The sequence below is a fragment of the Neocloeon triangulifer genome, unplaced genomic scaffold (assembly GCF_031216515.1).
Source record: "Neocloeon triangulifer isolate White Clay Creek 2 clone unplaced genomic scaffold, ASM3121651v1 ptg000003l, whole genome shotgun sequence".
NCBI classification, from domain to species: domain Eukaryota; kingdom Metazoa; phylum Arthropoda; class Insecta; order Ephemeroptera; family Baetidae; genus Neocloeon; species Neocloeon triangulifer.
This window is the reverse complement of record NW_026775546.1, coordinates 118,470-134,037: the sequence shown is the minus strand read 5'-3', so window position 1 is coordinate 134,037 and position 15,568 is coordinate 118,470. Positions and strand designations below refer to the sequence as shown.

Sequence of the window (15,568 nt, the reverse complement as noted above, 5' to 3'; positions counted from 1 at the left end):
TGAGAAAAAATTAGCATGAGAATAGTCGCATTGATTTATTGTGACTTGCAACTCTCACCTTTGGGTCGTTCAGAATGGGATGGTCGTTGACACCTGGGAAGAAAACCTTCATGATGTAGCTCTTGTGGTCCAGGGTGGGGATGCCGGAGGTCTCGAGGTCGGCGGTCAGGTCGGTCATATCTGTTTGGAGTTCAGCGAAAGCTAGAAGAAGACCAGAGACAAAAATTCAAGCGGTTAATCCAACAGGACAGAGGTTAGCGTCAAACAATAGTCAATTTTTTTAGCAACGTCGCGCGCAAATCGCATGCAAAATGGTCATTTATATAATTCGGCCTGGCCTTGATAACAATCCTCGTTGCTATTTTTGGCATAGAAATAAATAATAAAAAAAATCAACATTCTCATAAATCTGATTAGGAAATTTACTAAATTGTCGTTTCCGAACCAAAAATAGCAACGAGAGGTCTGGAAAGAAAATATATTTCCCTATTTTTTACTCAAGCTTTTCAAATGACAAAGGAATGAGCCAAAGAATATGGATTCATCAACTGCATGATATATTAAATTAATTTAATATTTAAGCAAAAATACTTGGAATAATTCAAAGCCCCAAAAAATTTAAACATGGCTCACAGTCTCAAACTTCCCTTTCAAGCCGTTAAGGTTCAAAAGCTGAGAGACAAATTAACAAGAATTAAGCGCTCGGTTCAGTTGGAACAAATTGAGATTGCACCCCACCGAGGAGGAGGGTGGCTGCTCGCCGACAAGACAGAAGAGGAGTGCACGTGAGGCGATTGTTAGTCCGGCATGCGGCTGCAAGAGAAGGAAGTCGTTCAGCCTGTTAGTCGGGCGTAAGTGGCTACTCATGGTTAAAGCTGCTAATTAGTTAGTCAGAGGAGGAGGTACATAGAGAGACAGAGAGGCGCGGGGGGAGTAGAGATAGTGTTTTGTGATATACCATGCAGATATGAACCACCATTACGTCGCGGGTCCCAGGTGCACATCTGAGTGAAAGCTGCAAAGAAAAGGCAGAAAAAAGCCCTTCAACATCATCAGTGGTTCAACTAAAATATTTCAACTAAACTAATATACAGGTTAATTCAAATTAAAAATAAGGTGTGAATCAAATGAAAAAGTAGTGCGGTGGCTTCTCGAAAAATAATTTTTAAAAATAAGCAAAAAGGGAAAAGTTAAAAAGAGAGAAGAAACCACCAAAATAAAAAAGCGTAAAAAATTTGGTCTGTGAAAAAATCTGCCTTAAACCACAAAAAGGTTATTAACATATTAATTGCAAAACATTTCTATGTCTAAAAATCCTGCGACCTCGATTAATTAATTAATTTTTAATCATTTGAATGATGAACCTACCTTGCTTGCACTCAGAGCGCACGTTGCTTTCAAGGGTGTCCATCTGGATCTGGATGCGTTTGTACTCCCTCTCGGCTTGGGTGGACTTTCTTCTGTAAACGATGAGGACGGCTGCAAAGAGGATGACCAGCAGAACGGTGCCGCCGGCGATTCCGAAAATGGCCTCGTCCGGGAAGTTGTACGGCTTCATGACCTCGTACTTGAGGTAGCCGATGGGGAAGCGCAGCGTCTGTCCAACCCTGACTACCACCAGCGGCAGATTGGAGTCAGTCCGGATGCCGAGCTCATCAGTGCCGTAGGGTTGGACATCAGGAGGGGTGCAGACCAGTTGGGTCATTGCTAGCGAGGTCACGTTGCAGGGACGGGTGCCAATGGTCACGTTGACATCCGACTCATCACTCGCAAGGTTCAGGTTTTCACCCTGATTTGAAAGGCAAATAAAGACGGGAAAAGTTAGAAAATTCACCAAATTTCTAGACCAATGAGAAATAAAATTTATTAATTCTGTAAAGTGAAAACTGACCTCGATCACAAGGGTGTCCCCTTTGTAGAGTTTGATGTGGTTTGGGAATTGGAAGATTTTCGGGTCATCGACGTAGGTCAGAAGCGACGGAATGTTGTCAAAGTACTTTACCAGGTCGCGGACGGTTTCAACGTTGTCCATAACAAATCCTATACGGTACATGGACTCTTTGAACTTCTGCAGGGACCTTTGGAAACGCGAACGCTTCTGTCTGGAGGCCGTCAGGAACTCGAGATTGATAGGCGGAGACGGACACTCCATGTGGGCATGGCTCAGTACAGTGCAAGTCTAGAAATTGAATTAAATTTTCCATTGAATATAAAATGAAAGAGGATAAAAAAATTTATAAATTGGTCTAAATCTAAATGAGGTTAAAAAAAACTTTAAAAAATTGAAACTAACCGTCCTGTTGATAGGACTGGGGTCATCCTCGTTGTAAACAACCATTTCGGGCTGTTGAATGGAGTCCAGATTTGTTCCGTGGATTGTGATCATTCTGCCTCCAGAGGCAAAACTCTTCAACGGTTTGATGTCCATGATGGTCGGGTCCATTGTGTAGTTGAAGCAGTTTCCTTCCAAGGTTCGGTTGGCGCCGTCAATGCTGAGGGTGAGGCGGTTGATTCGACTTGGGCCACTGGATTTGGAGGTGGTGCAAGTGATTCGACTGCTCGAGGCCTGGGTCATGTTGACCTGGCAGGGCAGATCGTCCAAAGAGGCGAAAACGGTGGAGCCGATGTTCAGAAACTGGCCGGTGATGGCCAATTGCGTGCCTCCACTCTCAGGGCCCATAGAAGGGTACAATCCTTCCAAAACAATGTTCTGTAAAAGACATGAAAAAAATATTAAATGATTTAAAATAGATATGGCATAAAAACAATTGATTTTTTTCAGTAAAAAAGAAATCCAACCTTGTAGCTGAAGCGGACAACAGACTCGGTGATTCCAGCCTCGTTGCCAACAATTACAGGGGCAGTCATTTCTCCATCAATCGATGCTCCAGTCCTGCACTCGATTCGAACTGACACTTGGTAATTGACCAGTTCACAAGGAATGCTTCCGATGCTGATTCTTCCCTTGACGTCTTCCTCTTTCAGACCCAAATCACTGCCCTCGATGGTTACCAGGGTGCCACCCTCAATTGGGCCACTTAAAGGTTTAATCTAAAATAATAATAAAATATTAATATTTTATTGAATTTCCTGAATATTTTAATTATTGGAATAAAATAAATTTTATTATTAAATAAAGTAAATTAAACTTACCATATCAATCCTCGGTTTTGGGCACTCGTTGACAGGCGTCTGGAGGCAACTGTTGCTGTAGCTGCACTTGTTTCCGCACCAGGAGCACTCGTACTTGGCGTTGCTCGTGACACAAAGGGAGCAGTCTGGGTGTTCCCTGTGAGAGCCCAAGATCTCGCACTTGTACAGAGTGATGTTGGTGGTGTCGACGAAGTGGTTTCTGTTCCACACGAGGGTCAAACTCGCTTGGTACTCTCCGGTATTTGCTTCATAAGAGTACTGAAATTTCAACAAAATATAATTAAAATTTTAATTTTAAAAAACATTTTGAAAAAAAAACATACTGGTGTGATGTCGCAAACGATGAATCGGTGCTGCTCCACCCTGGCGGGCAGCATCATTTTGGCGCCTTCGATGGTCACAATGCACTGGAATCCCGAGTGGCCAGCCTGAGGGTGAGGCAGGTTGTCTACCTGCAGGCGAATTTCCTTTTGGACGTTGTTGGGCAGGAGGATGCTGTCGTCTGAGTCCACAAACCGAGGACAAAACTTTGCTCCCTGAGCGGCCAATTGGGTTGGATTCTGTCAAATATGAGTTTCATTAACAACAAGTTCCAAAATTTTAATTTACAAAAATTGATTTCATAAAAACATGCTCTTTTTTATTTCAAGTAATTCTATAGAAGGGATAACAGGCAATAAAATAATTAAAAAAATAATAATTGCTCTCTAAAAATTAAAAACATTCAGAAGATCAAGGTCCGCGCATCAGCAACAATGAAAAATGATTTGATTGTTGTTAGAGCTCTCTGATTGGGTACAAGAAAAGTTGTACCCAATCAGAGAGCTCGACAACAATCGAAATTTTCTGACGAGCGGACCTTGCAGAAGATTTTGAGCAAAAAGAAGAAACAATAAAAATAATCCATCCAGTAGAAGCAGCTCGGCAGTCCAGAGAGTTTGAAATTTTTTTTCCATTCCGATAGAGAGAGCAAACTTAAGAGGAAGTGTTTTTTGGAGGTACCTGTTGGAGCATATGGAGGATGCTTACATTTTCGCCGCTGACCACGGTCCTCTGGCACGAGGAGGTGTTGTGCGTGCACTTGTTCTCGTAGACGCACCAGTTGCACGCCCACTGCGACTGGACGCACTCGCGGCACGTCGAGTGTCGGCTGCAGTCGTAATAGGCGAAGTTTCGGCTCACGAAGTCCTTGTTGGTCTCCGAGGAACGCACCGACAACGGCACCAAGATGTGGTCCTGCTCTTCGGGAATCGTGGGCCGGCGTTGGACGGGCGGTGACATGCAGGTCAGTCCGTTCGCCGTCACCGAGGCGTCGATCGGGTCGGCGCCGCCGAAGACGCACTTGTACTTGGCCCCGGAGGGCAACTCGGGAAGGGTGCGGATTGTCAGTTGGACCTGCAGATTTGATAAAAAAAAATTGAAATAAAACGTGAAAATTTGTTAAATTTGAGGATATTAAAGCTGTTAATTGATTCATTTACAAAATAAATGTAAAATCATTTGATTTTATATCATTTAAATCAATTATTTGTACTTAATATTCCAGCGTTTTTGTAAGAAATATAAAAGACACTCTTTTTAATTAAATAATTGTTATCTGCTCATTTAATATCATCTTTTTACTTTGTTTAAAAATTAAAATTAAATTTATATAATTAATCAAATTTTTACCAATTAATAAAAAGTTACAATGTTGTGAAAATTAAAGTTTTGTTTTATTTTATTTGCAGAAACAAATTTTTTTAATAATCAAATTTCAAAAAATAATCTCTATATCAACATTATCCATAAATTTACGAATAGATTTAAATACGGATTTTAAATTCAATTATAAAGCAATTTTTTTGTTATGTTAAATAGAAATCTCGTATATTTCTGTATTATTGATTACATTTTATTGAAAGGAACGTTTTTATTCCAAGTTTGCAGATTGATCCTCTCATCCTCCACGAAAAAAATTAATAAATTCGACAAGAACTCTCGGAATGCCTGCGGGGCGTGTTCATGTCGGAAAAATCTCGGCGAGCAATCGAACCGCAAATTGAGCCCGGCCAACTTTGCCAAACTTCTCTCTGCCCCAAGTTTTCCGCGAGCGAATAAAAAAAAAAATAGTAATCCGGCGCGCGCGCTCGCAAATTACCGCGTTCGGCATTGATTTATTCATTCGCGGGCCGCAAAAAAATGGCCGTTTGTCAGCTTTTGAAAATGAATGTGCTCATTTGAGACTCACGAGAGAGCTAGAGCGAGCGAACCCATCCCGTGGCAAAGATAAAATCAATGAGAGCCCGTGAAGCGTTCGAAAGCTATTCATAAAAAAGTAAACAACTTACAGCAGTCATTTGATTAATAGGAATATGATCTGGGAGCACTTGCTCAAAGTCAATACACTGCTGACCCGAGCCTAAGGCCAGCCACCTCGGAGAGCTGTGCGCCGCTTTTTGGCATTCCCTTCTCACGGTGCACCTGCGGACAAAAGACAAGGACAAAGGTCAGTTTGCTTACCAATAAATTTATATTAAAGAGTGAAAAGGTATTACAATAAAATGATGGATAGAAATAAATCGACGGAGCAAACCACACGGTTTTTTTTATTGAAAAAAATCATATTTATTTCACAACCATTTTTTCAAGTACAAATTTATTCAGTCCCCTTTTAATTTTAAAATCTCTTGAGGATTTTAAAAAATGAAATAATAAAATAAACAGACTTTTAAAATAGAATTAAATTTGCATTAATTTTTTGTTAGGCTTTTTGAAAGTAAATTGGATTTTTTCTTCTAAAAATCTATAAAAGATGTCAACAAAATTTTAAAAATATGAGTTGAAAATAATATTTTTGAAAAATAATCAGATTTTTATTTTTTAGTTTTTTTTTTTAGATTCTTCTGAGCCATGGTGTAATTATTAATATTTTCTTTTAATGAAAATAAAAAATTAAAATTATCCATTTTTATTTTCATTCATCCTGACTTTTCAAATTGTTTAAAATTTAATTTATTTTAAATGCAATAACAAAATTAATTTTGGTTCGAATGTAATTAAACGAATAATTGTTTTTCTTTTCTGATCACGTAGTCTAGATTTAGAAAACTTCTAGCGAAAGATTGATTGTAAAAATACAATCAAATTAATTTGTTATGCTTGAATATTCTTGCTTAACACTCTAGTCGCGATTCCGGCCAAACTCATCAATCACCGATGTGCTCTGCAAAAGTAATAACCAAACTCGACAAAAGGACAAAAAGCCATAATATTGAATCTGGACTTTTTGCCGCTTCCCAATTCAAAACTCTGCTCGATCCAATCAATCTCGCCCTCGGCAACTTGTTCTTCGTTTTTTCCGCGCCGAGCGACCTCCGAGCGGCGAACAATGGCAGGTAGTTAATTAATATTTAGTTCCGGCAAATTATTCTCCTAAATGGAAAACCTTTTCGAGTCTCGGCGCAAGAAGAGAAGAGACTGCGCGTGTAATTGAATAAAAAATTCCACCTCGCGCGCAGCGGGGAAGCAACCGGCTTTTTCTCTCGCTTTTTAGCAGCCGGGGCCATCCGCAGGTTCGATACCCCTGCACGCCCCCTTAAATGAGGTCCATTCTCAACACTGCCCGCAGCGGAGCTGGTTGCTTAACATCTCCGCCGCCGCCGCCGCTGGCCGACGTGAACAATCGAAACGGTACACCCGGTCGTATCAAACCGATTCTAAATCGATTAAATCACAAATGATATCATAGCTATTTTCAATTTAATTTCTTTTACCAACACAGAAGGTTAGAATTGGAAAAATTAATTTTAACTTGCTTAAAAATTCTAATTTGGTAAAGTAAGGTTTTTTTAATAAAATTAATTAAAAATGATAACAAGTTCAATTTATAAATGAAGTAGAGATGACAATTTAAAATTAAATAAAATTAATTTGAGGGTAAAATTGATAAAATTGAATTAAATTTTAAAATAAAATTCACAATTTTATTTTAAAAATATAAAATTTGATTGTTTTAAATTAAAATTTTTTAATATTCAACAAATAATAAATCATTTATTTTTCTTAAAATTAGAAAATATTAAAAAATGAAAAAATCCGGTTAATAAAATAAAATTTTAATTTTAAAATTTTGACTTTGGATAGAGTTTGGGTGTAATTCTGATTATAAAATTTTTCATTTTAATTAAATTTTAATTTCTTCTTCATAAAACTAAATTATTTACAAGACTCTTATGTTGCAAATTTTTCCACAAGTAAATCAATGAATAAATTAGATTTCATGCGGAAACTAACGAGCTCTATTAAAAGTTTAGATCCACCGCCTCTTAACAGGCATGTCTGCGTCTCCCTCTCTTTGCTTCTGTAGTGCCTGCCGCACTAGTTATGCTTGGGCCGTGCATGACAACGTGTGCTCTTCTCTATTACTCTGAATTTAATAACGTGCGGCTAGACCGAGTCGAGTGCCGTCTGCCGCGGTGGCTATTTGCGCCTGAAACGACGGTCATGCATAACGTCGTGCGCACATGCATGCAGCTGCTGTTAAATAATGCATGGAGAATTAAAATGCACCACACTTTATGATAATAGTAGTGCATGGAACGGCCGGCCGGCGACTGGAAAGCAAATATTGTTAATGCATTCTGACGCCCGCGAGCGAATTTAGGCCGCTATACACAGCAGCCTTTGAAAATTTTAGAGACGCACCAACCAGAACTTTATAAAGGGGAGGCAGAAAACTATTATGTAACTTAATATCAAGTTTTGATTGATCGTAACAAAAAATAGTTTAAATATAAGAGGGGTTTTGAAACTAAATTTGCAATATTTGCATGTGAAAAACTAGCTCAAATAATGTTGAATTGAGCAATTAAAAAGCTTCAAAAAATTAAATAAACTAAAATTACTGGCAAAACGGTCATTTTTCAACTCATTTTTTTTTAAATGAACTAAAATTTACAAGTAAAGCCTAAATATATCTTTTATTAGAGTTATAATTAAAATTCTAGAGAGTTTTATAAAATATTCAAAATTTCAAACAGCAATTTTTTATGAAAATTATTATTTTCTCTCTCTTAATTTTAATTTCTTTGTTCGTTTAATTATTTGGATGAAATTATGTATGGGGTAAATTTTCCCACAGTTAGAACCTGTTTTGCAAAAATTTAAACCTATTTTCAATCTGAAATAACCCATTTTGAGACTTATCACTAACAACTTTGCAATACATAATTTTACTTTTAACATCATCTTAAAAACTTTTCGTTTAAAAACAGCCCTTAATACAAGCTTTATAACTTTCCAAATCAAAGGTGATCACTATTTTTCTACAATTTCAGTTGAAAAATGTCAATTTATCCTAAAACTTGAGCTAAAAAATTTAAATAAACCACCGGTATTTTGAAATTTTGTTCATTTTTAATGAACGCTAATAAAAATATTATAAATTTAAATAAACTATTTAATTTTCTTTTCCTCTTAGGCACTCTTAGGGAAAAGCTGCGAGTTCCGCATGCTAGTAAAAGTTAGGAAGGGTGTGAGATGTGAGATCTACATTTCAGGCGCCGCCGTTTTTTCTTTTTTTTTCGCTTCAAAACTCGATCCTCCAATAAAGTTTAAGGGTTGCTGATGGAATTGGAGAACGAGTGCGCGAGTCAAATGGCGAGGAAGGAAATTTATTTGCGCGCAGGCTTTTGTTTCAATTAAAGTAGCGCTTCTTGTGTGCCGAGGTGCGCAATAAAACTAATGCGACGGGGAAAAAATTGATACGGGAAAGGGCGAATTTGAATTTTCATCAAGGCGTCTCTCGGAATTGATGAGGGGTATAATGATTTTTTTATGTGTGTTTGCCGGCGAAAAATTGGAATTCTTTCTTCCCCTTCGTGTCATCTTTTCCATTCGATCGAGGGAAATTTTCCTCTGCTTTCAAATTAGCTACAGAGAGCGGAAAAGAAAGAAACGAGTTTGAAAGAGCGGAGGAGTATATTTTTTACGTTCGTTGCGGGAACTTTACCCGGAATGAAAGAGAGCGAACGTTTTATCTTCTTTTCTTGGTCAAAGAAGTGAATGCCATAAATGTGCAAATTACGCCGGGAAAGTTTGCGACTGCGATGGAAATTAGGAGCAAAATGTGGAATGCAGCACGGAATTCTATGCTTTTTTGAAAGGGGGAACGAACTGGAAGTTTATGATTTGGGGTTAATGTCCCGTATCAAAGAATAATTTCCATTTCAGAATGGAACTTTTGGAGTTTCTTGGAATGCAAACAAAACTTCCATTGAAAAAAAAACAGATCTATATTTTTTTTTTAAATAAAAATTCTCACAAAAATTTAGTAAGTTTTTTTACATGAAAAAATTTATAGCAAAATTAAAATTATTTATTATCAACTAGAAATAATTATAATTTTAAATATAATTTCATTCAATTGTTGAAAAAATCTTAATGATGTAACAAAAAAAATAAATTTCTTTTGACGACAGCAACTTTTTTACACAAGAAGGACAAAATCAATGTTCTCCACTTCATATCGTACACACGGCTCCTGTCCTCACATGGATACACTACGGAGCTTTCCCAGCTGCGGAAAATAAGTGCACCTCTTCAGTCAACCACATCAAAATTCCGCAGCCAGCGGCGCGAGAGTGGTGGAGAGAGTGACTCGGCACTTCGCTATAGCTGCTGCCTGAGCCGCGAATCAATTTTGGCAGCAACACGCACATTCTTCCAGCCATTTGGCAATTGTTGAATGTGCCGGCAACAACTTTTCGCAGCCAGGCAGAAAGCAGCGAGATACAAATCTTTCCATCTCCATCGCACAGCGATATTTCCCTCTCCGACGAGGAAAGGAGAAAAAGCAGGAACAGGCGTTTGCAAATACCGGCCTCAAAATTGGAAATTGAAGAACAGAGCAAACAACAGACGGCGGTTGGAAATAAGGAAATATAGACCTATACATAAGGTTAGGGTCACCAAAATTTGTCTGAAAATGGATTTGTGAAAGTTGACTTTAATTTTAAGTCCGAAAGTACAATATTTTTGTAAAAAGAGAGTTATTATTGCTGTTTATTTGTGCCAATTGTTACATCATTTCGTTTACATTCAAGTGTTTTAAACAATTTGTTAAAAAAGGTATTGTTGGAATTTGTTGAAACTTCCGAGATAATAAAAGACCCCATCCTCCGCAGTTCTTCCGAAGTTCAAGAGTAATTTAATTCATATGCAAGTTTAAAGGAGAGAATTAAGTGAAAATTATTAAATAATTTTACTGAAAGATATATAAATTAAATTAAATTAAATTTTTTCAAAGAAACTAAAGAAAAGAAACGTCTCATTATTATCATAATGAAATTTAAGAATAGAAATAATTTTTGATATCTTTTAAGTCCAACAACTTCTCTAAATATAACTTTAGCACAAAATATAGGCTAGGACTATGAATTAATTTAGAACTTTCTCATTTGGAAACAGTTTGCTTTCGGCCCAAAGCCGGTCCACCCCTTTTGCGAGGAAAACACTCGCTCCGCCAACAAGGGCATTTGCACAGCCGCACTTGGCGAAATTCGTGCTGTTTGTCGCTTGCGTGGGGATGAAAATACACACTTACAAGTGCACACGGAGACCAGCATATTTGCACAAGACGTTTTGTTGTTGTTCGTCAGCAGAGCTGGCTGCGCTTGATTCAATTACGAGCAGGGTAGAATAATAACGAGCTCCGAGCACAGCACCTTTCGCTCAACACTTGTGATACATTCATAATATTATTTTTCACATGCCTTCGACGTGAACAAGTGAGTGTTATTTCAAATATTACATTATTTTCAGCCACACGAGAAGCCTCTTTCGATGTTTATTTTTTTCCACCCACTGGATAAAAAATAGACTGGAAACCACCAAAGGGGCTTTTCTCTGTTTGTTGCGCCGAGTTTTTGGCAAACCACTCGGCATTTTTCTCCACTTTTTAATTAATTAGCGTCCGCTTCCAGTCCATCTCCTCCGGCGGAAGGCATTTTTTTGAACGCCGCAGTGCCACATTTCATTATTTAGTGCGGCTTTTTAACTTTCCGCGGGGCAGCGCAAAAAAATTGCTAACAAACCGCAGTAAATTTTTTGTGTAAGCCCACTTATTGTTATAGTTGCAAAAGCAGGAAACGGAGTGAGCGGAGAATAAAATATTCAGAATGAGCCAAAAACTTTAGCTTTAGAGAGACAAACACGTCGCAAAGTTTTTTTAGGCATTTCTAGACTCGTATTTTTCTAAACAAGGAAGTAAAAAGCATTTAAAAAACATGAAAGCTTTTGCTTTTACGTTCATGTTTGCCATCAAAAATGAATTAATAAATAAAAAGAAAAGCAAATAAAAAAGTTGGTTTCTCTTGAATTTAATTTCTTTGCAAGGAAAAATACTTAAAAAAACATCCAAATGAAGAGATCGGGCTTTTCCTCGTTGCGAAAATTGTTTATTATTATTAAAAACAAATGGTTCATTTGTTTTGGAATAAAAACATCTCAACGAGGAAAAGCCCGATCTCTTCATTTCCATGACCATCTCCTCGAGTGTCAATATCTTCAAACAAAAAAAAAACTTGCAATTCAACACATTTTCTAGATTTTTGAAAATATTTTTCCCCTGTTAAAGCAACTTTCTAAGCTCAAATTTTAGTTCAAAATGTCCCTGAAAATTTCGATTTGAAGCAAAAAGTTTCAAAAAGTCTCTTCTTATATTGAGTCAGTTTCTCAAATTCCATGAAGTAAAAGAAGTGTAAGAAAATCTTTCTTAATCATAACTTATTTTTAAACTTGTTAACAATTTACTAATTTATAGAGAAGGTAGCAGACCTATACAAAGAAAATATAAGTTTCTTGACAAATTTACACGCTTTAATGATGTCAAACTAACGGTTAAAAATATTTTATTTTTACAAAAACATAATTTTTAAAATATTTTGAAGTGTTTCAAAAGTTAGACATTTGCTAATTTGGTAAAATATTAAAAATTTTTATATTAAAAAATACAAAAAATTTAATAATAATTTAAATAATATAATTAATAAAATGTAACTAAAAATTCTCAAAATAAGTCATAAAAAGATTATAGATTATAAATATTTATTTTGAATGAATAACTATACTAAAATTACAAAGATTATAAGTCAAAATTATTTGTTATAGCGAATTAAAAAAAAGAGATGTTTTCGCCATCCTAAATATGCATAAACTCATGTTTTGAAAGTTTTTCCAATTATTAGAGAATATAATACATTTTTTTACATATTAATGTACAATAAATATATAAATTTTATCAAAAAACTCAAGGTTTCTCGCATGAAGGCAGAACTGGCCAAATTTGTTTCTGAAATAAAAAGTCCAAAAATAGCAGTCGGCTTCAAATACAATTTCCACATCTAGAAAAAAAACTCCAACATAGGATTTATCGCACGCGCTCGTTTGGAAACGCGAAGTGACGTTTCAATCTACGATAACATCGAACCGAAAGAAGTGATTAGAGGCAAAATGGTAATTCCGGCAGCGACATTTTTCATTTTAAGCCTACAAATCCGAATCAGATTTGACACTTTTATATCAAAGACGTAATCAGCGTTCGGAGCAAGACGACGTAGTGTCCAAATCAATCAGCAGGTTGATCAGTCAGCCGGGGCTCGGGCGTGCTAAATTCGTTAGGCAAGCCCGCCCGGCAGACCCGCTTTTGCATAATGAAAGAGACTTTAAATTAGAAGCCGGCCGGGTGGAAGTGATTCGGTTGTTCGTTCCACTGCAGGAATCAGTCAATGCGGATCAGCCAGTCAGAAAGTTGGTGCGCGCAGGTATAAACGAGCAGGCTGTGCTGTTTGCAGTTAATTTTCACTCTTATTTGCGCGCCCCCCAAAGGGAACCACCTCGCGCTGATGAGCTTAATTTACCTTTGAACGCGCCGGTTATTATCGCTTTGGCTGCGATTCCGACCCTCCTCGCCGTGCTGGGGCGAATTTCCTGTGTGTGCGCGCGCGAGGGCCAACCGTGAACTTTCAACCTCTGCCGAGCACAACCGCACACGGCACTACTCCCTCGGCGTGTAATTTCGGCCTCATCGCAGATTCCCTTTTCTACGGCTGCTCTTTTTGCGCCGCAAATGTGATTCTATCCTTAATAAAATGTACAGAATTTGATCTTTTTTTGCCAAAATGTTAACGAGTGAGATAAAGCTGAGCCGGACTGAAAGATTGCATTTGTTGGTAACAGACAAAAATTGGAAGTTTTGTTGCAAAAACTTTTGCTCTACGACCTTCTTGAGAAATTTCGCAATGATATAGAGGAAGAATTATACAGCAAAATTGGTGGAAAATATTCTTCATTTAAAAGGAAATCATCAAAATTTTAGGCCCAATTGTTAGTCAAAAATGATTTGTTACGCAAAAAATTAATTTGATTCTAATTAAATAAATGTAGATTTTAAAAAGTGTTCGAAATGAGTTAATAAAGTTTTTTTTATGTAAAATTCACAACAGAATTGATGTTCGGAGATGAAAAGGGTTAAAAAATTATCTGCTTGAATTTTTTGAAATTAAATTTTGACAAATTTAATAAGTCAAACAGCATCAACAGAAAAAATTTAGGCAGCAAAAATTCCATAAAAATAAGCCTCACATGAGTTCAATGATTTAAAAAAAGTCTCTTGAAACGGTCTAAAAATTTAAATATGCTCAATTTTTTAAAACAAAGTAAAAAAAGGGTCATTTATAATCGCATATGTTTTTTATTATTAATTTGGTGATATCTATCATCAGTTAGCAATGAACTGAATTAATTCACCAGTTCAGAAATTAAAAAAATTTGAAATAAATATGAAAAAATACAATTTATTGCCGCAAGTCTTCAAAAACAATTTATTTCATTACAGAGATGGAACAACGCATTTTATAATTTTTAATTTTTCAAAAAAACTGTTGAAGAGCCATAAGCCATATTTTCAGATTTAACAAAAAATATTAATCCTGGCTTGACTATTTTTCAGCACAACTTTGCTTTTCCCATCTTGGTTTTATTTTCTGTTCAAAATCTCAATTCTATGGAGCGAAATAAAATTTCTCATTCGTGCGGTGAGATGAAATGGAAGTTGTTGGCTTTTCATCAGCGTGTGACAGTTTATCGTCAGCGTTCGCTAATGACGTTAGCACCCCGATTGGTGCTGCCGGCGCCAAATGAAGAAAATAATTATGCCGCAAGGGGAGACGGAATGTTTGCAAAGAGGAAATTAGTAGCGTTTGGCTGCTCGAATGAGCAGGAGAGAGAGAAGTGCTGGATGCGAAATTATGCGAGATAGACACACGGTTTTGCAGCCCGAAGATCAACAACTTCCGAGCGAAATCTAATTACGCGCCGAACGCGAGAGAGACGGGCGAGCAAAGTTGCTTGGATATTACAAACGAACGCTCTCTCATTGTGCCTGTTGAATTATTGAGGCAAACACAAACCTCACGTTATTCGGTGCGAATTTCTGTCGAGACTGAAACTTTCTGCAATTTCCTACCTTTAAAGGCGATACACTGGTCGGTCTTCCCTTCTGGACCAAATCCGACGCAAAACTCTCCTTGTGCCCGGGGAAACTTTCTTTGAGCGGCGCTTAACTTTTGGGATAATAGATTCGCCCGTTTTCAGGTGCGACCGCGCCAACTGCGGCCAAGGGTGGATTATGATTTGAAGAGTTTCTTACTTGCCTATGCATAATTAATCAACTGACCACGGCGGTCGGGTTGGTCGTTTTTTGCTCTATTATTATATCAGCCAGAAGAGCTAGTTGGTGCTCAGAAGTTTGCGACTTAGAAACAAACAAGGCTCGCAAAGTTCCAAAAATGGAAATAGCTCCGAAGTTGAAGCATTAACATTTTTATGGGAAAGATTCGCAAAATATAAATATATAATAAAAATGTAAGATAATTTCTTAATTTTGGTACTGCAAAATCAAAAAGGTTTTTCATTGAAATGAAGGACAATATACGAGATAAAGTAAAATTTCTTTCCCATGGATTTTTTAAGCGAATAGAATCTTTAGACGCGTATCATTTATTCAAAAGCTTCAAATTAATTTCATAAATTAACAACGTTCAGCTGAAAATCATTGCATTTGCACATAAAAGATGTTTAATAATGTTGAACACTTGGGGAATCTATAATAATATAATTTTATATTTTAATAAAATTTTTAATTGATTGAAAATGCCTGTAAAACACGAAATATTAGTTTTTATTTGTATAAAGTTTAAATAAATAATTAAATTAAATTCAGATTAAAAAATAACAAAATATCTTAAACTCTAAATTAATATTAAAAAAAGAAATCAATTTTATAATTTATACATGTATTATTTACTTCTAATTAAACAAACATTTCTATAAAATACCGATTTTCATACTTTTTCAGTTTTTCTACAGTTGTATC

General features: G+C 36.5%; 1 protein-coding gene across 7 annotated transcripts in view; it reads right to left on the bottom strand.

Moving 5' to 3' along the window:
- The window catches only part of LOC132193187 (plexin-B), a 98,729-nt gene that overhangs the window by 4,893 nt on the left and 78,268 nt on the right, over positions 1-15,568 (bottom strand). For 3 of the 7 annotated variants that reach the window (XM_059613657.1, XM_059613663.1, XM_059613658.1), the window contains exons 7-16: positions 5,484-5,616; positions 4,156-4,548; positions 3,477-3,713; positions 3,154-3,411; positions 2,800-3,051; positions 2,294-2,710; positions 1,892-2,179; positions 1,369-1,789; positions 959-1,015; positions 59-201 (exon numbers count right to left, since the gene is read on the bottom strand). In XM_059613657.1, the coding sequence (XP_059469640.1) occupies positions 59-201; positions 959-1,015; positions 1,369-1,789; positions 1,892-2,179; positions 2,294-2,710; positions 2,800-3,051; positions 3,154-3,411; positions 3,477-3,713; positions 4,156-4,548; positions 5,484-5,616 (2,599 nt within the window). The remainder of the gene's footprint in view (positions 1-58; positions 202-958; positions 1,016-1,368; positions 1,790-1,891; positions 2,180-2,293; positions 2,711-2,799; positions 3,052-3,153; positions 3,412-3,476; positions 3,714-4,155; positions 4,549-5,483; positions 5,617-15,568) is intronic. The other 4 variants (XM_059613664.1, XM_059613665.1, XM_059613659.1 and 1 more) reach the window with 3 other exon arrangements.